The sequence below is a fragment of the Bos grunniens genome, chromosome 22 (genome assembly GCF_055505025.1).
Source record: "Bos grunniens cultivar Pamir isolate PY7600 chromosome 22, Bosgru_T2T1.0, whole genome shotgun sequence".
NCBI classification, from domain to species: Eukaryota; Metazoa; Chordata; class Mammalia; order Artiodactyla; family Bovidae; genus Bos; species Bos grunniens.
In genome coordinates, this window is record NC_141186.1 from 38,806,043 (window position 1) to 38,832,993 (window position 26,951).

Sequence of the window (26,951 nt, forward strand, 5' to 3'; positions counted from 1 at the left end):
TAAGTCATATGGTTCCCTTCTTTAAGATTTAACTCTCTTTTTACAGAAACATATGATTCTCTTCCATTCCTAGTTGCTTCATTCAAGCAAGCTTTTAGCAGTTTACTAACTTGGATTTGTTTATATGTTGCCTTGAAATAAGCACTGTCAATCTTTTTCATGTGTTTGTGTTGTATCTCCAAAAGGGGATTATTGACTCTTTAAGAGAATGTCTTCTAAAAATTCCACCTACTCCAAGCTCCTAGAACAGTGTTCACTTTGTGAAAAGGTGCTAAAACTTCCTTTGACAATCAAAGCCTACAGTACTGATAGTCATGGTAAATTTTAAAATACATAAAGACAGATGTGATATAAACTTTAAATTCACAGTACACTTCAACAGTAACTCCCACGAGTATCCACGAGTAATGGAGTATTGAAAACACATAAATGGGGTGAGGGAAGGCCAAGAGAGGTCTCTATATAGTCTAAGATCAAAAGGTGAAGAGTGTTGGTTTGTTTTCAATCCATCTGTGGGTCGCTGATTAGATTCAGCACGCTGGCCAGCTCCCCCGTGCGCTGGGTTTATTGGCTTAAGTGAAAGGAGCCGGGGGAAGGAAGGCACCATCTGCTGCTTTGAATTAATAGATAACGGAGGAGCAGGAAGACGGTGCTACAGAGTCAACGCATTCGATGTTGCTGCACTCAGTTATTAGAGTATCCTTGTCTGATTTTGGGGTCCCCAGCCCTCCACCCAGATACTCAGCGAGCCAGAATGGAGGAAGGGCTGAGCAACAAAAAAAACCTTCTATTTCCATGGTAGGCTCACCTCAGCATAAAGTATTACCAGTTCTTGGAACTGAAGAATGCAGAGTAGGCAGGGGCGGGGGTTCTACTTAAAGAGTTGAGCTGCATGGTGGATACATCAATCCGCTCAAAATCTTTTCTTTACGGTTGGGTGTATGTAAAGTAAACTGCTGGCATTGGAGTTTACACAGGTGGGACAAACAGGCTGTTTGGTGAGGAAAATGTGAGGAAAGCTGGTTATAGGAAATAGCCTTTCTTTTGTGTATAACATCTCGCCGACTTCATCTCAGTGAGATCTCTGAAGTTAGTGTGTCCAACAGCTGACAAAAAGTCTGCTTTTGTCAACTATTCGCTGACAAAAAGTCATCAATGATTGATTTATTTCCTCCTCTCCCAAGAACTTTTTGTTCGCGGGACGGGGAGAGAGGTTGAAACCAGGAGGGCTGGGCATCAAGGAGGAAATCAGCCACAACGGGGTGGGAGTGAGGAGGACGGGAAAGCATTGGGATCACTACGGAAGCTCTGAGACTTTGGGGACGCTCCGCGCTCTTCCGGATCCAGTCCGCTGCAGCCGCCCTTTATGCTGCGGACACGGGAGAGTTAAGCCAATAAACACGTAAGCGCCGCTCCCTCCCCAATCGGCAAGATGCCTCTTCGGCTCTAGGCTGCATCGACAGCTTGCAACACTCGGCATCTTTTCTGGAGGCGCCTCCTTCAGCGGCTGCAGATGGCATCCTGCTGTGGGCTCGGGGCTCTCAATTGACTCCCTCCTTTGCCCACTTTGGGTCCACGGACGCACCTCTTCCCTCCCCTCCTCCTCCTGGGTCAGAGCCCAGCTCTCGAACGCCGGGCGGAGGAAGCAGTCTCCGCGGCCGAGGCTGAGGCTGAGCAGCAGCGCGCTTGCTCCCTGATTTGGGGAGAAGCGGCCATCCGGGAGAGCCGACCCCCAGCTGCCTTCAGCGCCCCCCAAGCCAGGGGCTCCAGGGACTCCCCTCCCCAAGCGCCACCATGCTGGACCCTTCATCCAGCGAAGAGGAATCGGATGAGATCGTGGAGGAGGAGAGCGGCAAGGAGGTGCTCGGCTCGGCCGCGTCCGGCGCGCGCCTGTCTCCCAGCCGCACCAGCGAGGGCTCGGGCGGCGGCGCCGGGCTGGGGGGCGGCGGCGGGGTCGGCGCCGGGGCCGGGATGGGCGCCGGCGGCGGCGGGGGCAGCGGCGCGAGCAGCGGCGGCGGGGCCGGGGGGCTGCAGCCTAGCAGCCGCGCCGGTGGCGGCCGACCCTCCAGCCCTAGCCCGTCGGTGGTGAGCGAGAAAGAGAAGGAGGAGTTGGAGCGGCTGCAGAAGGAAGAGGAGGAGAGGAAGAAGAGGCTGCAGCTCTATGTGTTCGTGATGCGCTGCATCGCCTACCCCTTCAACGCCAAGCAACCCACCGACATGGCTCGCCGGCAGCAGAAGGTAGGTGCGCCTGGGAGGCCCAGAGAGTAGCGCCGGGACGTTGCCAGGCGGGCGGGGCGAACAATGGGAGCTGGAGGCGCAGCTGGCGAGGAGGAGCTAGAGGAGGAGGAGACCGCGCCCCGGGGAAGGGGTTACAAGGCCCCCCTCTCCGCGGCCAGGCCTCGCCTAGCCCAGCTCGGAGCGCACCAGGAGCTGCCCAGGACCAGCAAGGGTCCTGGAGCGCAGCACCCTGTGCCTGGGCCTCCCTGCTGGGGAGTGAGGCGGGCAAGTTCTGCTTTGTGGCCCGGGAGGTTCGGAGAGTGACTCGCAGCCGGCGGCTCCCATAGAGGCCTGGCTCGCTTGCCGGGCTCTCAGCACTCTCGAGCGGCCGGCGGCTGCGCTCAACCCCCGGCCCGCCCTCCTGGGCGTGCGCAGGGCGGGCAGGGGCGCCCTGTAGGTGGGGGCGCCGGTACGGAGCAAGTGGAGCGCCTCCGAGCCGCACTCAGGCTAACCCCGGCAGAGAGCCACCGCAGGGGCAGGCGGGAGAAAGCAAACCCAGAAGGCGAAGCTTCCCGTGACACTGCGAAGGGCACCCTCCTCCCTCCACCCGGGTCAGATGATCACAGATTAGGGTCGACTTGGGGGTCCTCGGGACACCGCTTCACTCTGGCTGGGCTTCCTTCCAATGTCCCTTGCCCTTGCTCACTCACCCCAGAACAGGGGCAGTCACACCTGCTCCTTTTCCGTGGGTCAGCCCCTCTGTCTTCCTCTCTTTGACACCCTTCTTTTCCCAAGGTGACTTCGCCGCCACCTTCTGGCTCTCCTAGGCCCTCCAAGCCCTGCCACTACTAGCTTGATAAAGTGCAGCTGGAAAAAGCCTTGCAATTATAAGCATCAAAAAGCTTTTTGTGTCTGAGGTTGGGGTAAGGCTAAGACGGTTCCGGGCTGCCTTTGATGTGAAAAAAGTGCCTATTTCTATCAGCTGTTCTCCAGCCAGAGAAAGGAGGGATTAGTTAATGCAGGTCGAGGGCGGTGGACCAGAAGAGGAGTCGGGTACTCATCTGGAGTGAGTTGTGAAGCAAGTTAGCATCCCATTCTGTCTTTTTAGATGAGTCTGCCACAGCTGAACTAACAGAGAAGTCAGTGAAGCCCCCAGAGGGGCGGTATGAGGGGCGGTTAAAGCCAGCTCTAACCCCCTCAGAGGTTACTGAGACCAGTTTCTTAAAATAGAGGATTTCTGGGTTGTTGCCATTTAAGACTGATTTATATGTTGCCTGGAGTAGAGTGTTAGGTTTTCCTATATTTATCCAGCCTTATCTTGAGTTAGCACAGATTTCTCTGTTTGTTTTGCATGTGTATGTACACAAACCACCCAGAAGTGATGATTTATTTCAGCTATCACAAGCTTGGTTATCAGTTTTATTAAAGATAAAATTGATTTCCTGGTTGAGAAAGAACAGGTGGGCTACACACTCCTTGCTTAATCCCCCCTGCCCCACCCCCTCATCAGTGGTTCCTTGCTTTTTCCATGTGTATTTTGAACTATCCTAGAGCAAAAGTATTTTCAGAACCGTAAAAGTTTTTGGATAGTCTTTTAAGGTTGAGGCTTGGGTTCACAGGGCCTGGTACTTCAAGCTTCAAGTTGAAATTATTTCGGTAATTGTGTCTTTATAGCAGGGGAAATTCCATTTCCAAAATCTCTCCCATTAATAATGGCCCCCACTAAAGAAGTCCTGTTCCTTTGTCAATGAAAAGCTGTTGTCACTTAAAGAAAAGTTAAGAAACAAACTTCCCTTTATCAGTCAAAAGGCTCTCTAGCTCTGTCCTTCAAATACAGGCTGAAATCCAGCACCAGAATGGAAAAAGAAATCCATTCTCGTAAAGACCCAGGTCTTCTAAACAGAAGCTTCAGCCACCTGAGAAAGAGCGTCAGGAGACTGGTTTTTCTGATCTGATCTGGTATGTTTTACCCAGATCCATTCAAAGCTGTGGTTGAGGGATAAGTAAGGTGTGTTTTTACACATGACCTTAATATCAGAGGGACTCCAGGACAGATTGATAACACTGGCATTTGGTCAAACTATTTTTAGTTGTTGCAGCAGACTAAATACATATCCCGGCAAAGCTGCCTCCTGGCTGTTGTCTATATTGGTACGCTGAATATCTCTCTCTTTATTACAAAAAAAACAAGCTTTCCCCAATACTATACCTTTGTGTTTGGTGCCTTTTTGGAAAAAAAAAAGAAAAGTGTTCTGTTATTTTTCTCTAAGTAGAAAGCATGAACTTTGTTTTTTTTTTTTTTTTTAAGGAGCCATCATTGAAAGTAAAAGTTTGCATAATCATGGAGGCCAAACTTAAAGCAGAGAAATAAGATTGAATTAGTCTTGGAGAAATAAAAACTAGGTGTAAAGTAAACATGAGTTTGTAGAAAAGAAATGGATGAACTAGAAAAAGAGGAAAAATGATGTAGAGAAAGTGAATAGAGTGATAAGGGCTGGGGCAGAGAGAACTGCTTATGAAAAGCAATTGCTAAATTGGGGGAAAGGAAAGATCATATTGTCAAATCACTGTGCTGTATACCTTAAAGTTACACAGTGTTGTATGTCAATTATATCCCAATAAAGTTGGGGTGGAGGAAGACCATATTATACAGAGTTTAATAAACTTTAGGAAACCAACTAGTTTACTTGATAATAGTAACATTGGCTCCTGTTTTTTAAGTACTTGCTGAGGGCAGGGCACTTACTTTAAGTCATTTTTTAAAAATGGACTTCTTTCAAGGAGAATCTTAGATTTACTGAAAAGTTGAGAAAATAGTATAGAAAGTTCCCTTACAACCCAGACAGTTTTCCTCTATAATTATCTTATAGTAGTATGGGTACTCGGAGAAGGCAATAGCACCCCACTCCAGTACTCTTGCCTGAGAAATCCCATGGATGGAGGAGCCTGGTGGGCTGCAATCCATGGGGTCACTAAGACTCGGACACGACTGAGCGACTTCCCTTTCACTTTTCACTTTCATGCATTGAAGAAGGAAATGGCAACCCACTCCAGTGTTCTTGCCTGGAGAGGCCCAGGGATGGGGGAGCCTGGTGGGCTGCCGTCTCTGGGATCGCACAGAGTCAGACACGACTGAAGTGACTTAGCGGTAGCAGTTAGCAGTATGGGTACTTGTTGTACAATTAAAGAACCAATAGCTATACCTTGTTTACTTAAATCTGTCATTTATTTAAATGTCCTTTGTTTTACCTAACTACCTATTTCCATTCTTAGATCATTTTATGTTCTTCTCATCATTAACAATGTAGGAATTATGAAGAGAACTTAAAATGATCTAAGAACAGAAATAGGAAGTTAGGTAGAAACTAAGGACATTTAAATACACCATAGATTTTGTTAGTAGTAATGCAAGGGTGACCATCCCCATCTTTAGAAAAGAAAACTGAGACTCAGTGAGGTTTTCTAATTTGCCTAAAGCACTATGTAGACAGATGAGAGAGTGGGAATTTCGGCATGGGGTTCTCTGATTTCAAATCCTATCTTCTTAATATGCAACACTGGCCAGAAGTATTCTAAATGAAAAATAGAAGGCTAGCATCCTGACAACATGTCTAGTGTACTTCTTGACTCAGGATTATTTCTATTTGAGTTGAGAGAGACCTGCCCCTTCCACTTTGAACACCTATCCAAAAAAAATCAACATGGGGAAAACAATCCTTTAAGTACTAATTTCATAAAGAGTACGAAGGAGAGAAAGGGCTTCCCTGGTAGCTCAGCTGGTAAAAAAAGCCATCTGCAATGTAGGAGACCCTGGTTCGATTTCTGGGTTGGGAAGATCACTTGGAGAAGGGAACGGCTACCCACTCCAGTATTCTTGCCTGGAGAATCCCATGGACAGAGGAGTCTGGCAGGCTACAGTCCATGGGATCACAAAGAGTCGGGCATGACTGAGTGACTTCCACTCACTCACTCATGAAGGAGAGAGACGGTGGCTTGTAAATCTGAACAGCAGACTGTTGTCAGTCTTTCTATATACTTTGAGCTGGAAAAAAAAAATTTTTTTTTTGGCTCAAAAGAACAATTGGGAAGGAACAGAGGGAAAAGATGTCATTGCTGGATCATTCTGATAGTTAATTACTTAGGCTTCACTTTTACTGGGAAAGAGAATGCCTAGGTTTTCAAACAGTCTTTCCAGTTAAAAGAAGGGATTTGAAACAAACTATGTGAAAATATTGTCAGCGAATAAGGTCATGTGCCTGATATACAGTGAAGTCAAATAAACCAAATGTCAGAGTTTAGAGCAGAGAAAGGTTTATTGCAGGACCAGCCAAAGAGAACCAGTGGCTCAAGCTCAAAACCCCTGAGCTCCCCAATGGCTTTGGAAAAGATTTTCATAGGCAGAATTTAGGGTGAAGGCTGCAGACTGTGTGACTTTCCTCTGATTGGTTGGTGACAAGTTAACAGGGTGGTGCTCTGGGAATCTTGCCTCAGCCTGAAGTTGCCATTCCCCCCCTGGGTGGGGGCTTTAGTTCTCCAAAAGAACTCAAAGATAGTGTTGCCTGCGTGTGTGCTCAGTCGTGTCTGACTCTTTGAGACCCTGTAGAGTGTAGCTTGCCAAGCTCCTCTGTTCACTGGATTTCCCAGGCAAGAATACTGGAGTGGGTTGCCATTTCCTTCTCCAGGGGATCTTCCTGGATGAGGAGTCGAACCCACAGCTCCTTCATTGGCAAGCAGATTCTTTACCACTGAGCCATCCTATCGATATATTTTGAGGAGGAACCAGTACCTGTGACCCAAAGCTCCATTGTTTCTTGACTGCAGCTCCCTTGTCTCTGCATCCCCTCCCTTTTCTGATTAGCACGGGTTTGAACCTGCTCTTTGGAACACAGGGGAGGTCCTGGAGGTTACATAAAGTCTATTTCCTACAAAAAAGAAATAGGTGAACACAGAAAGGATTTATACCCAGAAACTGCACAGGGTCTAGCTAAATTTCAATATGTTATCATTTGTAGGTATATTTTCCTTGTACTACTGTAAATCTAAATATAGCATGTTGGTAATGATAATTTATGACCACAACAAAAACCGAGTCATCAGGCTGTCACAATGTATGTTTTAGCAGCTGATAAATGATAATTTGAAAAACAGTTCTGAGCTTTTTTTTTCCTCTTTTTTGTCAGAATGCTAGAGTGAATACCTAGAAGCCGGCACGACAGAGTTACACCATATGTTTCTAAATCACGTAGTAATGGTGATGAGTGGCTGCCTCATGTGAACTACCTACTTATAGATGTTCCTGAGGGAATGTAAAAGCAGGCACTGTAAACAATTCTGTGTAATGTGTAAGTTGACATGACCTGTTTTTGTTTTAACTTGGCTAGGAACTGTTTGTAATGCCTGGATTACAGATGTCCAGAATGAATTATGAGTGCATATGTAGGTGTGTATACATATGTCTGTATGTATTGTGTGTGTGCTCAGTCATGTCCAACTCTGCAACCTGATGAACTGTAGCCTGCCAGGCTCTTCTGTCCTTGAAAGTTTCCAGACAAGAATACTGGAGTGGGTTGCCATTTCCTACTACAGGAGGTCTTTCTGACCCAGGGATCGAACTCATCTCTCTTTCGTCTCCTGCGTTGATAGGTGGATTCTTTACCACTGCATCACCTGTGTTCACATACACGCACAGGCACATCACATACACATAAATACACATCATGGCATCACCAATGCAATGGACATGAACTTGGGCAAACTTCAGGAGATGGTGAGGGATAGGGAGGCCTGGCATGCTGCCATCCATGGGATTGAAAGAGTTGAACACAACTGGGCAACTAAACACCACCACCACCTGTATGTACTGGGTTGGCCAAAAGTTCTTTCAAGTTTTTCTGTACCATCTTATAGAAAACTTGAAAGGAACTTTTGGCCAACCCAATATATGATAAGAGAAATGGGCAATGCTAAAGTTGTATCTTTTCTATATGAATTCCTCATTCAAGAGGACTTGAACTTACAACACATTTGGTCTAGTCATCAAGTTACTCATTTCCATGTGATTCAGCTTATATTTTGCTCTAAAATTATGGCTAAAGTTGAGTCACTGTTAGCCAGAGAAATTCCATCTTTATTCATTAACTTCTTTGACTTTGTTGTTCAGTTATGACTCAAAAGCCCATAACTTTCATAAAATTTAAGACCAAGTGCTAGGTTACTAAATATGTCTGAGTGTGTGTGTATTTTAAATCAATAGTGGTGATTCATTCATTCAGATATGCTTTGAGGCACTTAGGTTACTCTTCAAATATCTGAAGGGTTGCATTGTTAATGCAACATACAATTTGCATTTTAAAAATTAAAATATTTTCACCTTTTGAGAAAACAGGAAAAGACTCTGATGCTGGGAGGGGTTGGGGGCAGGAGGAGAAGGGGACGACAGAGGATGAGATGGCTGGATGGCATCACTGACTCGATGGATGTGAGTCTGAGTGAACTCTGGGAGTTGGTGATGGACAGGGAGGCCTGGCATGCTGCGATTCATGGGGTCGCAAAGAGTTGGACATGACTGAGCGACTGAACTGAACTGAAATGACTGTTCAAACAGGATTCCTTCAAAAAGAATTATGTTTTTCTCTTCTTCAGGAAAAGAATTGAATTCTTTAAATCTGCTTTTTGGCATTTTCCCCCAGTCCCCAATCTTCTTGGTGCAATGGGCAGGAACTGTTATGCACTGGTACTAGAAAAGACATTTTGAAGATACAGAAAACCAAAAAAGTAATAAGAGAAGTTCTTGCCTCATTACACACTTGGAATAGCCTTTTGCTTCCCTAAAACTGGACTGAACAACAAAGGAAATTAAATCTTTCATTCCTTAAAAACCATACTGTGAAAAGTGGTAAAAGTCAAATAATTCCAAGGTCTTTTTCCTTCAAAAGCAAACTTAATACATAACCATAGGCTGTTACATTAAAATATAGCCAGTATTTGGGGCCAAGTGTTTATACAACTTAAGTTGGAATCATCAGGGGTGTTTTACTTACTTAGACCAAGTTCTAAGAAAGACCAGTTATTCATTGCACCAAATATTTTCCCAGGCTTTGTGAAGAACTGGAAGATAGTTGTGAGGTATGATTCTGGATTGGGGAGTTTCTGTTCTAGTTTGGAAAACGTCAGATAAATTGAGAATAAGGTAATGTTTAATTGTAAGATGCTGCCGAAGAATTGATGCTTTTGAACTGTGGTGTTGGAGAAGACTCTTGAGAGTCCCTTGATCTGCAAGGAGATCCAACCAGTCCATCCTAAAGGAGGTCAGTCCTGGGTGTTCATTGGAAGGATTGATGCTGAAGCTGAAACTCCAATACTTTGGCCACCTGATGTGAAGAGCTGACTGATTGGAAAAGACCCTGATGCTGGAAAGATTGAGGGCAGGAGGAGAAGGGGACGACAGAGGATGAGATGGCTGGATGGCATCATCGACTCAATGGACATGGGTTTGAGTGGACTCCGGGAGTTGGTGATGGACAGGGAAGCCTGGCGTGCTGCGGTTCATGGGGTTGCAAAGAGTCGGACATGACTTAGCAACTGAACTGGAACTGGACGGGGTTACAGATACTAAAGTAGGAGAAGGGGAGAGAGAGTACGCACCTGTGTGTGCACGCGCATGCACACATACAGGATTCGATATAGTAGTAGTAAAAATCTTCATGGGGGAAGTAGACTAGGGTGAGTGATAGCAAAAACTCCGTCTCTGTGCACTGGTGCCAAATCAAATCTCAGAGACAGAGTTCGGGGTGAAGTAGAAAGGAATCGATTTATTGCTTTTCCCAGCAAGGGGACACAGTGGACTTGTCCCCTTCAAAACTGCATATTCCAACCTGGAGGAATTTGATGAGTTTTATAGCAGTGGTTCAAGGATGTGGTTGCTGATAAAGAACAGGGTGTGTGCAGGGTGTTAATCTGGCCTCAGGTGATCTCCTGACCTTTTCTCTGGAATGAAGATTGTTTCATCAAGTAGTTAACATCTTCCATTTATTGTGAGGCTCTGTTTCTGTAAAAGAGCTGAAAGATATTGTTCTGTATATCCTTTGAGGCAGGCTCCTGTCCCAAGGCTACACTATTGTTTCTTGACTGGTCCTCCTTTGTATCTGCATCCCATCCCTTCCTTGATTAGAACTTTACCCCTTGGAACTCAGGGAGGATCATGGAGGCTGAAGCCTGTTTCGTACAAACAAGAAAGGGGGTGCACTTTGCATGGGACAGGGAGCTGGACACAGAAAGCCTTCTGTGTCCAGGACCCCATGGGATCCTGCTCAGTTTCACCAGGTCTTAAAAATTTTGCATGATTTGTGTAACCATAAGGAAAGGCAGGTATTCCAGTTAGGAGAAAAGCATGATGTAGGAGGATTGTGGAAGAGAGTGACTGTTTCTGGGATTAATCATCCCATTCTTTTGGTTCTAAATAACAGAAACCCAACTGAAGTGGCTACATCAATAGGAAAATAAGGGGACAGGAGAGGTTTATTGGTGCATGTAATTTAAAAATCCAGTGCAAGGTGAAGTCATGGCTGGATCTAGGAGTTCAAATGACTTCCTTAACAATGAAGAAAGCTGGTTGATGAGAAGAAAGGTTATGTATTGAAACCTGTGTTTGAGCTTAAACTCTACCACTAATAAACCACCGATTGCAGGAAAATCATTGTCTGTCTTTGGGATAATTTCTACATCTGTCTTATGAAGAGAGGATAGGGAACCCTCAAATAATCTCTACTGTCACCTTGGTACATAATATTTGATATATAATAGTTGGTATTTCTTTCTGGGCAATGAGGTCACTCATTATCAAGACATAATTTCATTCAAATTTGTATTTGGTATGTTTTGACATTATAAAATAAGGCATTGTCTTCAAAGAATTTGAGAAGTTAGAGTTCACTTTGTGTTTTTCATTGAGGAGATTAAATCTTAAAAGACTACAAGGCTACAGACCATGCAAGAGATTCAGTTTATGGGATGAAATGGACTGAAAGGCTATTTTTGTCTACAGTATATTTTTCAAAATTTTGAATTTGTTCTCAACATTTAAAACAGTCAAGATATTACATGTAAAAATTTGTGTTTCTGGCTCCTCTTATAACTGGAAAATATAGCAAAGCTGAGCTGAGTTTTTAATGAATCTGCAAAAAGCAACAGAAATAAGACTATCAGTCTTCACTTAACTAATGGAATGTTAATCACTTTAAATAAATAAAGTATGCTTGTTCTAAAAGGAAAATCATAGACATTTGATTGGTAGGACAGCAGCAATCTGGTTCTTTCCAACACTGTCTCTTCTTGCCATTGCTGCTCTAATATTGATGGTCTGACCCTTGCCTCTGTAATGCATCCAGGAAAAAGACCTAGAATTTGGAGCTCTGTGTTACCTGTCTCTGGCAGGTGTTTCTCCGTTGGGATCAGATTTATAGTTTCTGCAGAATTGGAGGGCTGACAGTCAGAATTACCTTATTATTTTTTCATTTGTCCATCCAAGCATGTGAAAGAATTACTTCTCTGTTGTTAGCAGGCAAAGAAAAGGTGATGGAAGTCAGTCAGTGATTTAAAGCCTGGCTGTTGCTTTTGATATATGATGTATAGGGCAGGAAATAGCATAGATTCTGAAAGCTGAATGCCTATGTTTGCTCTTCTGGATATACCCCAAGCAGGCTCTGTGATTTGGGGCAACTTACTTAAACACTCTGTGGCTCAGTTTACTCATCAGTAAAGTAGGAATAGTAATGGCGTCTCCATCATTAAGTTCTTGTGAAAAGTGAGTGAGCTAATATAGTAAAGCTCTTAGAACAATGCCTGGCATGTGGTGAGTAGTACATAAGTGTTCTTCTTATCGCTAATTTGATGTGTACAATTTCGTGTTTTTTTTTTTTTCTTTAATCTGTGAAAGGACTGTATGTGAAGTGCTGCCCATAGTATGCCTTATATTCAGTATTGCTATAATCCTCATGATCATTATCCTTATTGATATGATAAGTAGACCCAGGAATAAATGGTTACCATTACAGCATCCTCTATAGAGTAGATGAGGTTGAGAGTACAATACATCGCTATTGGAAAGCACGGAGGGTAAGCCAATTATTCCATGTTTTCAAAAAAATTTATGTTGTAGAAACATACCATCAATTGTCTCCCTAGTCTGGTTTATTTATAGCAACAACTGACAAATTTCTAGATCTGTTATAGAGGAAAGGTTTCTTTCAAAGACCATAATCAATTAGGAATTTCTCATAGTGACCGAATCTCAGTTGAACTTAAATCACCAGGTGTGAAGTGAAAATCGCTCATTCGTGTCTGACTCTTTGCAATTCCATGGACTGTAGCCTACCAGGCTTCTCCGTCCATGGGATTTTCCAGGCAAGGGCACTGGAGTGGGTTGCCATTTCCTTCTCCAGGGGATCTTCCCAACCCAGGAATTGAACCCGGGTCTCCTACATTGCAGACAGACGCTGAATCACCATAGGGTGTGTTTAAGTGGCCAAATCGTAAGCCAAGTTGAGAACTAACATATTGGGCATATGTCTTATTTGACTTAATTCTTTCTGAGGGGGAAAAAAAAATAATGAGTAGTCAGCAGTACTAGAGAAAGTTAGGCTGTTGAAAATATTCAATCTCAATATTGTCAGAATTACATAATAGAATCCAAGTTCTACATATTTAGATGTAAGTAAATATGCTTCTTTTCCATCTTTTATGGGATTTTGGCTCTACTTTCTCTGTCATTGTATGCTGTCCAAAGTCCTTTTTGAGTACAGTTAGCATGTAAATAAATAATGACTCTAGTGTTTTTGCATATTGGATGAGGTAATAAGAATATAAGATGGGTGTGAAATATCTGTAAAGTAAAACTGCTTAGGTGTGGATTTTCCTGATGCTTTTCACTAATCAAAGGGAAAATTATCTTTGCTAAGCCATTTCTTTCATTTAAACAAGCAGAGTAAGCATCTGAGAGTCTTGAAAAATAAATTGAATCATCAGGCCTCCAAATGTTTCAAGATTCTGGCTATCCTTCTAAAATTGAGAGATACTGAATAAACTGATAATATATTGATGTCCTCTGTAGCCTATGGGAGGAAAATATCAGCCTGTGTTTTTCACGGCCATTTCATGAAGTAGGAAAGTTCTCAGATAACTTTGCAGTTAACTTCTTTTTTTAATCACTAAGTTTTGGGGGAGCGTAGACTAAGTTTCAAACCCTCTAGAGGCTATACTGCTTTTAGAAAGACAATGGGATTTTGGCAAATGTGCTCAGTGCTACAGAGAAGCTACTATGTGACTGAAGAAAGCAAAGGGAAAACGTTGAAAAATCTTGCAAATAATTATGCCTTCTGTTGCCCATGCAGAACAGCCTTTTGGTGTGGATGGTAGGCATAGAGTTGTTTAAGCAAATGAGTTAAAATATATCTTGAACATCTCCTTTGGTTATTTTTCTGACAAGTACAGCAACTGTTGTCTATAAGGCAGCGAATGTCACAACATACTGTATTCAAAACAGCTCTTGGGGGCTCTTCCATATTCAATTTTTGTTTGTTATACATCATCAGACGGCATTGTTTTGTACCACTTCTACATACAAGAAATTCACTAAATCCTGCAGGCAAAATATGGAAAGACATTTCAGACAACCTTCCTGGTTTCTAAGAACCTATCAATCTGTTTGAAATGTTGAAGTACATCAGCAAGGAACAGAGCTCATAATGTAAGGCAGTATATGGTGAGCATCCGAATCTTAAATATTAGTGTTTTTCACATCTCCATCCTTGACTCTCTTTATGGCTTGATTATGTCTCCCCAAAAATCCATATGTTGAAATCCTAACCTGCAGTACCTCATAGTGGGACCTTATTTGGAAATAAGGTCTTTGTAGATGTAATTAGTTAAGATGAAGTCATTGTTGTTGTTCAGTCACCGAGTCGTGTCTGACTCTGTGATGCCATGAACTGCAGAAGGCCAGAGTTCCCTAAGTTTCCATCTCCCTCAGTTTGCTCAAACTCATGTCCATTGAGTCAGTGATGCCGTCCAACCATTTCGTCCTCTGTTGCCCCTTTCTCCTCCTGCCCTCAATCTTTCCAAGCATCAGGGTCTTTCCAGTCAATCAGCTCTTCGCATCAGGTGGCCAAAGTATTAGAGTTTCAGCTTCAGCATTGAATATTCAGGGTTGATTTCCTTTAGGATGGACTGGTTGGGTCTCCTTGCTGTCCAAGGGACTCCCAAGAGTCTTTTCCAACACCACAGTTTGAAAGCATCAATTCTTCAGCACCCAGCCTTCTCCATGGTCCAATTCTCACATCCATACATGACTACTGGGAAAACAATAGCTTTGACTGTACGGACCTTTGTTGGCAAAGTGATGTCTCTGCTTTTTAATACACTGTCTATAGTTTGTAATAGCTTTTCTTCTAAGGAGCAAGCGCCTTTTAATTTTGTGGCAGCACTCACCATCCGCAGTGATTTTGGAGCCCAAGAAAATGAAATCTGACACTGTTACTTTTTACCCATCAATTTGCCATTAAATAATGAGACCAAATGCCATGATCTTTGTCTTTTTGAATGTTGAGTTTTAAGCCAGCTTAAAACTTAAAACTTAGAGTGGACCCTAATCCATGATGACTGGTATCCTTATTGAATGGGGAAATTTGGACATAGAGGAAGTACACAGGGAGAACACCATGTGAAGAGGAAGACAGAGATTGGAGTGACTCTTCTACAGGCAAGGAACACCAAGGATGGCCAGAAGCTAGGGTACAGGCATGAAGTATGTTCTTCACTGAGTGCTCAGAAGACTCTGACCCTGCCAACAGCTATAAGATGGTAAATTTCTGTTATTTAAGCCACCTTGCCACTGATGATCTTTACACTTCCATTCTCAAATCTGGAGCTCCAGGACACACCTCTCACCAAATGTCTAATCCATACATCAGTATTGCTGAAGGGGTGGTCTCACACTGGCGCAGTTAGTCAGTGCTTTGTCACAGGTCCACGAGGAGATAAGGAACTTGCACTAGAATGTAAATCAGCTCACTGCTTTCTTCAAGAAAGTCTTGCTGCAAAAATTTGTCAGCTGAACTGAACTGATGCATGATGAAGTTGATGTATTGTTTCCAGTACTAGCACTTTATCTTGGTGCAGACCAATAATGAGCAGTTCACAAATGGCACAGACCTACACATTACACTTGGAAGAGCACTGACTTCCATCACACCTCCCCTAGGATATCCTCAGACTAGTCAACAGTTGAATGTCTCACCAAGACTCTTTGCAGCTCTATTTTCTAACTCAGGATAAATTAATTTTCTTAGAGTTCTGGTGTACAGTTCTATTGCTGCTGCATAACCAAACTATTCAAGGCTGAAGCACATAACTTCATCCTATTGATGTTCCAGTTAATAAATTTTCATCTCTTTCTCCTTCACCTTTATCACTGGTGCTGTGCTTTGGACCCTCATGATGATTTGCGTGGACTTTTACAATAACATTTATTCCTTCTGCTTGCTTGCTTGTCCTCGTTCCATTCAGAGTGGTCATTCTGAAGCACACCTAATCATGTCCTTTTCCTGCTTAGAATGCTTCTGCAACTTTCCTTTGCCTATACAGGATCCACTCTGAACTCACTTGCATGGCATAACTGGATCCTCCCTTCCCATCCAGCCTCAACTCCTGCAATTCTGTGTACACCCTTGGCTTTAGCCTATATTAACAATTATTGACAGGGGATATTTGCAGAAACTAACACCATGGCTGTAAAATGTCTCCAGTCAATAATGTGTTAAGCCCTTAACATCCCTGCATTGTTGCATGCTCTTTTGTGATACTGTGTCTTTTGTACACGCTCTTCTTCTAGCTTAAAAGGCCCTTCCCATTTTGCCCATCACACTCCTAGGTAGATGATGGCATCTAGGCATTAAAAACAGGAACAAATAGTGACTATTTATTGGATGTTTACCCTGTATACTCACTGTTCTATAAATTTATAAGGTTGTATCTCATTTATTCCTGATATGATAGATACTGTTCCTCTTAACCTTACAATGAGGAAACCGGGAGGCAGAGTAGTTGAGAAACTTGTCTTAGGTCACACATTTAGTAAGAGGTAGAGCTGGATTGGGCCCAGACGGTCTGACTCTGGTCAGAGCTCTTAACCTTGTGCTATTTTAATCATATTATGGCACTGGGCACATCTTACTTCAGTGGGTACCTGTTTCTCTCACCTGATGCTACAGAGATTTCATTTAGTATCCCCCAGTGTCTGGTAGATGTGCATACCCATAATAGATGTTCAGCAAATACTTAAAACATGAATTTATGATTGTTGAATCATAATCACTTTCTCTACCATTTATAGCAAGTTCGCTAAGGTAATCCTGTTTATTCTTTAAAACAACCTTTTTGCGTAGGAGGAGTATGTATCCTATAACCCTGTTTTGGAGTGGGAGGGGGGGTCCAAAGATGTCCTACTGGTTGGACAGGACCATAGAACACCAATCTGGGCCTCCTGAATGCATCTAGGGTTCTTTCACCACAGAGTCGAACTTAGGGTCACCCTAAGTACAAACTGGAGAAGGCAATGGCACTCCACTCCAATACTCTTGCCTGGAAAATTCCATGGATGGAGGAGCCTGGTAGGCTGCAGTCCATGGGGTTGCTAGGAGTCGGACACGACTGAACGACTTCACTTTCACTTTTCACTTTCATGCATTGGAGAAGGAAATGGCAGCCCACTCCAGTGTTCTTGCCTGGAGAATCCCAGGGACGGGGGAGCCTGGTGGGCTGCCGTCTCTGGGGTCGCACGGAGTCGGACACGACTGAAGTGACTTAGCAGCAGCAGCAAGTACAAACTGGGCCAATACAGACTTTGGAGCATCAGTGTGATTTTTGACTCATACTTTTAGAAAGTTTCATGGCAAATACATTAAATGTACCTCACATCCAGCATGCACTCATCTTTTTTGATTATGAAATAATAAAATTTTATTTTAAGTTTTTGAAACTCTTTGTATGAGGTTAACACATGACTATGATTTCTCAGGAATCATAGTATCTTCATAGGAGCTCTGGAAAACTGAAAAAAAAAATTACCAATTGTTTTTCATTGTAGCAGTATTTTATGAGCTCTAAATTTAACCAGTCCTGTGGCCATTTCTGGCCAACTCAGCAGTGGTCACAGGACTGGAAAAGGTCAGTTGTCATTCCAATCCCAAAGAAAGGCAATGCCAAAGAATGCTCAAACTACTGTGCAATTGCACTCATCTTACACACTAGTAAAGTAATGCTGAAAATTCTCCAAGCCAGGCTTCAACAGTACGTGAACCATGAACTTCCAGATGTTCAAGCTGGTTTTAGAAAAGGCAGAGGAACCAGAGAGCAAATTGCCAACATCCACTGGATTACCAGAAAAACATCTATTTCTGCCTTATTGACTATGCCAAAAGCTTTGACTGTGTAGATCACCACAAACTGGAAAATTCTGAAAGTGATGGGAATACCAGACCACCTGACCTGCCTCTTGAGAAATCTGTATGCAGGTGAGGAAGCAACAGTTAGAACTGGACATGGAACAACAGACTGGTTCCAAATAGGAAAAGGAGTTCGTCAAGGCTGTATATTGTCACCCTGCTTATTTAACTTATATGCAGAGTACATCATGAGAAAAGCTGGACTGGATGAAGCACAAGCTGGAATCAAGATTGCCAGTAGAAATATCAATAACCTCAGATATGCAGATGACACCACCCTTATGGCAGAAAGCGAGGAAGAACTAAAGAGCCTCTTGATGAAAGAGGAGAGTGAAAAAGTTGGCTTAAAACTCAACATTCAGAAAACTAAGATCATGGCATCCAGTCTCATCAATTCATGGCAAATAGATGGGTAAACAGTGGAAACCGTGACAGGCTATTTTTTGGGGCTCCCAAATCACTGCAGATGGTGACTGCAGCCATGAAATTGAAAGACGCTTACTCCTTGGAAGGAAAGTTATAACCAACCTAGATAAGCATATTAAAAAGCAGAGACATTACTTTTTCAACAAAGGTCCATCTAGTCAAGGCTGTGGTTTTTCCAGTCATCATGTATGGATGTGAGAGTTGGACTATAAAGAAAGCTGAGCACCGAAGAATTGTTGCTTTTGAACTGTGGTGTTGGGAAAGACTCTTGTGAGTCCCTTGGACTGCAAGGAGATCCAACCAGTCCATCCTAAAAGAAATCAGTCCTGAATATTCATTGGAAGGACTGATGCTGAAGCTGAAACTTCACTACTTTGGCCACCTGATGTGAAGAACTGACTCATTTGAAAAGACCCTGATGCTGGGAAAGATTGAGGGCAGGAAGAGAAGGGGATGACAGAGGATGTGACGATTGGATGGTATCACTGACTCCATGAGCATGAGTTTGAGTGGACTCCAGGAGTTGGTGATGGACAAGGAGGCCTGGTATGCTGTGATTCATGGGGTCGCAAAGAGTCGGACATGATTGAGCAACTGAACCTAACTGAAATTTAACCATGAATGAGGTTGACAGACATTTGGAGGCGGAAATTTAACTAAACATTTATTAATTTAAATTTTCCATTTTGGTTTTACGTTGGAGGCAATACGTTTCCTTTGAGGTCTATTCTCATGTCTCCCCATATTCAAATACTGGGGTGAAGTGGCTTTCCAAGTGACACTAGTGGTAAAGAACTCACCTGGCAATGCAGGAGATTCAAAAGATAAAGGGTTCGATCCCTAGTTCAGGAAGATCCTTGGGAGTAGAAAATGGCAACCTGCTCTAATGTTCTTGCCTGGAAAATTCCACTGACGGAGGAACCTGGTGGGCCTCAGTCTATGGGGCTGCAAAGAATTGGACACGAGTGAGCAACTGAGAGGTTCTGGTAATAAAGAAGGATTGTATTTTCCATTTGTCATTATCTGTGTGGATAACTCTCCTCCAAGATAGGTGACTTTGGTCCAAGTTACAATTTAGGTATTGCTGGGTCACCAGATTCTTACATCATCTAGGCTTTGGAATACTACCAGAGAATTAATTAATTACCAGAGAATCAGAGTGGGCTTCCTGGAGGAGGTTGCACTGCACCTGAGGAATAGGTAGTATTTGAATATGGGGAGACATGAGAATAGATATTCTAGCGGGGAGCATGAGCTAAGACACATAAGCCTCAGAAAGCGCGAACAGACAGTACGTACAAGGTGTAAGGTTGAAAAGGTAGCCTGGGACCACGTGGTGGTAAACTCTGAACACTAGTAGTCTTTGTGTGTTCTTTATTTGATAGGCAGCCTAGAGCCCATTACAGGTAATGCAGACATCTGAGCAGTTGCCAAATGGAGGGTGATTGGCCTTAGGCTTCTCTTAACATGATAAATTTTCCTATAAGGCAGTTGAAAATTCAGATGTTCCGAGGAATAATGTCAGCACAAGCAGAATGTCTTATTTGCAAAAGACATGATTGCTCAAGCATTTTTCCATGGCCAGGTTAGAAATAGCTTCCCATGAGCTTTGACAGTGGACCCACATCATTTGCCAGCTTTCCTGTTTGCCTGGCAATGGAGAAAAGAAGAGGATTTCTTTCTGCTATCTACTTGCCACAGGCAGCCTAGTACTGTTGTATATTATGTATACACAGTACCACTGTATATTATGATTCAGCATTATAGACCTTCAGAGGAAACAGACACTGGTTATGATTTGTACTTGTTTTATTTTATTAAGAGGCCCATTTCCCCCACCCCACCCCCACCCCACTGAAGCAGTAGTTCTAAACAACTGTCAATCTGTTGCTGGATCCAAAGAGCTTTTCCTATTTTTCCTTCCATTTCTCAAAGCTGTCTTTTAGTCAGTATTCGATTAGGATTTGAGTCATAAGACTATGTTGAACTCTTTACAGGGGGGCGAGACATAGTCACCTAATCTCACCTCTGTTTATCTGTGTATAGAAGACCATCCATTTTCATTAAAGAAATAAATGTAGATATGCTGCAGCATAAGTTAAATATTATGCTAAATGAAGTATCTGTTTACTGCTTCAGTTCAGTTCAGTTGCTCAGTCGTGTCCGACTTTGCAACCCCATGGACTGCAGCACGCCAGGCCTCCCTGTCCATCACCAACTCCTGGAGCTTGCTCAAACTCACCTCCATCGGGTTGGTGATGCCATCCACCCATTTCATCCTCTGTCATCCCCTTCTCCTCCTGCCTTCAATCTTTCCCAGCATCAGGGTCTTTTCAAATGAGTCAGTTCTTCGTATCCGGTGGCCAAAGTATTGGAGCTTCGGCTTCAGCATCAGGCCTTCAGTGAATATTCAGGACTGATTTCCTTTAGGATGGACTGGTTGGATCTCCTTGCAGTCCAAGGGACTCTCAAGAGTCTTCTCTAACACCACAGTTCAAAAGCATCAATTCTTCGGCGCTCAGCTTTCTTTATAGTCCAACTCTCACATCCATGCAATACTGCTGAAAAACCTTAGCTTTGACTAGACAGACCTTTGTTGGCAAAGTAATGTCTTTGCTTTTTAATGTGCTGTCTAGGTTGGTCAAAACTTTTCTTCCAAGAAGTAAGTGTCTTTTAATTTCATGGCAGCAGTCACCATCTGCAGTGATTTTGGAGCCCAAGAAAATAAAGTCTGTCACTGTTTCCCCGTCTGTTTGCTATGAAGTGATGGGACTGGATGCCATGAGCTTAGTTTACATAGTTTACTGCTTGTGACCTGGCAATAAATGACCGTGTTCAAAAAGACTTGATGGAAAAGAAAACCAATTTAACGTGCTACATACTGTATACACCAAAATTCAGGGTGATTTATGATCTAGAATATTTCATCTTTTCCACTCACAGTAAGAACTCTGTATTTCTGTTTTGTGTACTCATCCAAATGCTTTTGTGTAATGATTTCTTTAATCACTATCCTCTGGCATATTCTTTGTTCTAGCAAAATCTAGTACTAAATATTATCTTTTGTCACTGAGCTATGATTTTGGAACAAAAGCAGTTCATCCCTAGGATTTACATGCGATAGCAACAGAGATAATTAGAGAATGCAGTAATTTATTTTGATTTTAATTACACCAAATTTACCTGCCTACCTAAAATGCCAGATTTCTTGAGGACAGTAGCAAAATGAGACATTTATGTTAATTTGAGTGAAAATTTACACTTGTTTCATGACCCCAAACTCATTTAAGCAAAACATATCATTAAAGTGATGTGATAATCCCTCAAATTATATAGTAAATTTAATCAATGTGATCAACCCATAGAGATAATTCAAGTGAAATTTTCAGTTGTACCTTGTCAATATGCCAAATTGTCATTTTTAGTGGGCAATATTGGTTACATACTTGTTGTTCATGACCCAAAGCCAAGCAGAATTACAGGGTTTTTAGGTAATTATTTTTCCCCATTCCTAGCATCAGGAATAGATGCAGATTTGTAGATACAAGCCAGTTGACACATGGTACTGTACTGGAAATGTGGTTGGCTCATGAGTGAGAGTGACCATGTGACTTAAGTTGATCCAATCAGACTAAAGTAAGGACTTACGTTCCACTTCACTGGTGGCTCAGACGGTAAAGTGTCTGTCTACAATGCGGGAGACCCAGGTTCAATCCCTGGGTGGGGAAGATCTCCTGGAGAAGGAAATGGCAACCCACTCCAGTATTCTTGCCTGGAAAATCCCATGGACGGAGGAGCCTGGTAGGCTACAGTTCATGGGGTTGTAAAGAGTCGGACACGACTGAGCGACTTCACTCACTCACTCATGCTTGGGAGAAAAGTTTTACTCCTCTTCTTTTGATTGACATACCAAGGAAGCACGGGTCATCTTGCTACTGGGAGCCAACTTAGAACCATGAGAAATGGAATTATTTTCTTAATTTTTCTTTCTGATCTTTTGTTGCCAGTGTATAAAAATGCAACAGATTTCTATGTATTAATTTTATGTCCTGAAACTTTACTGAATTCGTGATGAGCTCTAGTAGTTCTCCGGTAGCATCTTTAGGATTTTCTATGTATAGTTATCATATCATCTGCAAACAGTGGCACTTTTATATTGTTGTTTTCAACTTGGATTCCTTTCATTTCTTTGATTGCTGCGGCTAAGACTTCAAAAATTATGTTGACTAGAAGTGGTGAGAGTACATATCCTTGTCTTGTTCCTGACCTTAGAGGAAATGCTTTCAGCTTTTCACTGTTGAGTATGATGTTAACTGTGGGTTTGTCATACGTGGACTTCATTATATTGAAGTTATGTTACCTCTGTGCCCACTTTCTGGAGTTTTTAATCATAAATGAATGTTGTATTTTATCAAAAAGTCATTCTGCATCTACTGAGATGGTCATAATTTTTTTTTTGATCATATGGTTTTTATTCTTTAATTTATTAATATGGTGTGTCACACTGATTGATTTGTGGATATTGAAAAATGCTTGCATCCTTGGGGTAAATCCCACTTGATCATGGTGTATGGTCCTTTTAATATATTGTTGGAATTGGTTTGCTTGTATTTTGTTGAGGATTTTTGTGTCTGTGTTCATTAGTGATATTGGCCTATAATTTTCTCTTTTTGTGATATCTTTGATTTTGGTATCAGGGTGATCATGGCCTCATAAAAGAAGTTCGAAGTATTCCTTCCCCTGCAATTTCTTGGAATAGTGTCAGAAAGATAAGTGTTAACTTTTCTCTCAGTATTTGATAGAATCCTCCTGTGAAGCCGTCTAGTTCTGGACTCCTGCTTCTTGGTAGTTTTTAAATCACAGATTCAGCTTCAGTACTTGTAATTGAACTATTAATATTTTACTCCTGGTTCAGTCTTGGTAGATTCTAACTTTCTAAGAATGTGTCCATTTCTTCTAGATTGCCCATTTTATTGGTGTACAGTTACTTGTGGTGGTCTGTTGATCCTTTGTATTTCTGTGGTGTTGGTTGAAACTTCTTTTTCATTTCCAATTTTATTGATTTGTGGCCTCTCCCTTCTCCACCACACCCCCCCCCCCACACACACACACTTTTTTTTCTTTCTTGGTGAGTCTGGTGAAAGATTGGTGGGAATGTAAATTGGTACAGCCACTATGGAAAACAGTATGGAGGTTCCTTAAAAAGCTAAAAATAGTTACCGTATGATCCTGAAATCCCATTCCTGGATATACATCTGGAAAAAACTGTAATTTGAAAACATACATGCACCCCAGTGTTCATTGCAATACATTTACGATAGCCAAGACATGGAAGGAACCAAAGCATCTGTCAACCTAAACATCTGTCAACAGATGATTGGAAGATGTTACATGTATACATAGATATACACACAGGAATCACTGTGCTGTACACCTGAAACTAACACATCATAAATCAACTATACATCAGTTTAAAACAAAGTTGCAAAAAAGAAACATGAGAAGACCCATTTTAGTATAAAGCCAAAGTTAAAAAGAGTAAAATAATTGAGATATGGAAATAAGTTGAGTTTCTAATGATAGTAATCAGATCAGATCAGTCGCTCAGTCGTGTCCAACTCTTTGTGACCCCATGAATCGCAGCACGCCAGGCCTCCCTGTCCATCACCAACTCCCAGAGTTCACTGAGACTCACGTCCATTGAGTCAGTGATGCCATCCAGCCATCTCATCCTTTGTCGTCCCCTTCTCCTCCTGCCCCCAATCCCTCCCAGCATCAGAGTCTTTTCCAGTGAGTCAACTCTTCACATGAGGTGGCCAAAGTACTGGAGTTTCAGCTTTAGCATCATTCCTTGCAAAGAAATCCCAGGGCTGATCTCCTTCAGAATGGACTGGTTGGATCTCCTTGCAGTCCAAGGGACTCTCAAGAGTCTTCTCCAACACCACAGTTCAAAAGCATCAATTCTTTGGTGCTCAGCCTTCTAATAGGCAACAACATTAGGTTAGACCTGGAGACTGTTTCATCTGAACTTCCAATAATGTAGTAAATTCTCTTATTCTGTAAGTAATTTTGAGTTATGGCCAAAACTAGTGTATCCATGCTACATTTCTCTTCAAAACAGGGATTTCAGGACTCAAATTTTCAGCCCTTAACTCTCAGATTTATTTTGCTTCAGTCATAAGTAGAAATGAAATCCTATTTGCCATGTGAGAAGTAAAATAAAAATTACTTCCTTCTAACTCCAGGTATATTTGGGCCAAAAATAAGGTTGTTGATTAGATATGAATCATGTCTTACAACAGGGTTAACTTGTATTATAATTAAAATGATAAAGTGAATTCAGTGGGCTTCCCAGGTAGCCCAAATGGTAAAGAATCTGCCTGCATTGTGGGAGGCCTGGGTTCAATCCCTGGGTTGGGGTGATCCCCTGGAGAAGGGAATGGCAACCCACTCCAGTGTTCTTCCCTGGAAATTCCATGGACAGAGGAGCCTGGTACAGTCCATGGGTTGCATGGGTTGCAAAGAGTCAGAGACAGTTGAGCTACTAACACATTCACTTTCACTTTCAGTCTGACTTAACTAGTTTACATATTTTTCTGTAAATAAAATTAAAACATGTTTATTACAGAAAAATAAAATAAGAAAATACATAAATTAGAACTAAACATAATCTCCTTATTCCACCACTCAAAAACATCCACTCTATACACAAAATATATTATCTACATGGAGACATAGAAAAGGAGAATATATATATATTTTATATATATATATTTTTTGTATACAAGCAGTAATTCTATAATGTTTTGCAACTTGCTTTTTTGAAGGACAATATGGAAAGAAAACCTTTCCAAGTCAGTAAATACAAAATAAGTGTCCTTCTAAATGGCTTGTAGCAATCCAGTTTATGGATGAACCATAACTTATTCAACAGGTTGTCTGTTGATTTCTGTTTCTTGCTTCTATAATCATTCTTCAGTATGTTTGTATATATATCTTTCCACACTTCTCCAAATGTGTATGCCCTTAATACAAAGAGTATGTTTATTTCCAGTTTGTTACTAGCTTCCAAACCATCTGTAAATATTTATACCCCCATGAGGGGTACAAGAGCATGTCTGATTCCCCATATTAAAATCAGATATTATTTTTCATTCAATTTTATCAAGTAGATGGATGATTTTCAAAATTTTGTATTTGCATTTCCTCTTTACATGTTTATTGCCTGTTTGTATTTTGTCTTTTAAAATTCTCTCTTACATTCCATTCATTTTTCTATTTATTATTTGTTTTAAAAAGCTCTATTTCAATAGTCTTAACACTTTGTCATATATGTGCAGATTATGTTTTGTCATTTGTTGTTAGACTTTTTTTTATGTTTACTTGTTATGTTTTTGACCTCTTTATGTTTAGCTAAACAGAAGTTTTTTAATGTAGTGGAATCTGTCCAGTTTTCCCCTTTATGGTTTCTGGGTTTCATGAAAAGAAGTACCCTCTTTAACCTAAAGATTATAAAACTGTTGATACTGTGTTCTACTACTGTCATGGTTTCACTTTTTGCCTTTACAATTTTGACTCATCTGAAATGTATAATGCTTTAATAAATGAAATATGAAACCCACTTTGTTTTGTTTACAAAGAACTAGCCAATTGTCTCAACATCATATATTAAATAATCTATTTGCTCACCGGTTAATTACCTCTTAAAAAAAACACTAAATTCATAAGAATATTTGGTTTTATTTTTGTTTTGTGGGTAGAAAGTCATTAATCTTTCCCATCCTGTACCATCACCACTACTATCATAGCATTATGATAAATTTTAGGATATATTAACAAGCAGTTCCTTTTATTACACTTTTCAGAATATCCCTGTGTCTTCTGGATTTTTTTTCCCCTTTGGAAAAATATTATTTACTGATTCTGTCAGTTTTAAAATAAAGGATCATTTGGATTTTAATTGAAATTCCATTGCATCTATAGATTAATGTAGGGAACGCTGACATCTTTATGACATGGAGTAATCCTGTCTAGGAACTAAGAAACTCTCTGCATTGATTCAAATATTTTGATGTACCTCAGCTTCTTAATATATTTTTTCAACATATATGCCCTAAATATTTATTGTAAAATTTATCTATAATTCAGCCCTAACATTTATTAGTTGAGCACTCTTAGGTGACTCCTTGCATTAACCTAACCTCTCTATTCACTCTGCAAAGCAAAGGTGCTCAAGTCTATTAGGCTGCTAATACACTTGTGCCCCTATCAACTGAGATTTTTTCATCAAGAGTAATTGTGTTTCCCAAACCTGTTTAGGCTAGTTTCAGTAGTTATTATAATCCCATATTCAATTAGATGTTATTTAACTTAATGAGCTATGATTTTAAAAACAAAAGATAGTCTGTTTATTTTATCTAAGTTGATTCCTCTGGGAAGTTTGAATTACATCTGAAAAATGCCATTGAATTGTAGTTGGGCAAAATTACAGTACAATTTTGGTGGAAAATTCGTAGGTATCTAAAGGATTTTTTGGTCAGATTGCTTTGCAATTTCCTTAATTTTTATTCCTCTTTAAAGAAATAAAAATGGAAATCATAACCCATATACTGTGCAAATTAATGAGGATGTGAAACCTGTACATAAAGGCAAAATTGTAACCCTACATGAAAAAGTCAGCAAATAAATAGTTATAAATTTTAAGTAAAATTGGGTTACCTTTTGTGTTATGATCCTCTACTTCACCTAATTAAAAACAAACATTAACCCATGAAATGCTATCTTGATTCCATTGGACAAGAAGAATTCCAT

General features: G+C 41.4%; 1 protein-coding gene across 15 annotated transcripts in view; it reads left to right on the forward strand.

Moving 5' to 3' along the window:
* Positions 1-1,155: 1,155 nt before the first annotated feature.
* Positions 1,156-26,951, forward strand: part of CADPS (calcium dependent secretion activator) — a 471,095-nt gene continuing 445,299 nt past the window's right edge. For all 15 annotated transcript variants that reach the window (XM_086367063.1, XM_086367067.1, XM_086367064.1 and 12 more), the window contains exon 1: positions 1,156-2,238. In XM_086367063.1, coding sequence (XP_086223189.1) covers positions 1,795-2,238 — 444 coding nt within the window. In that variant the 5' untranslated portion in view covers positions 1,156-1,794. The remainder of the gene's footprint in view (positions 2,239-26,951) is intronic.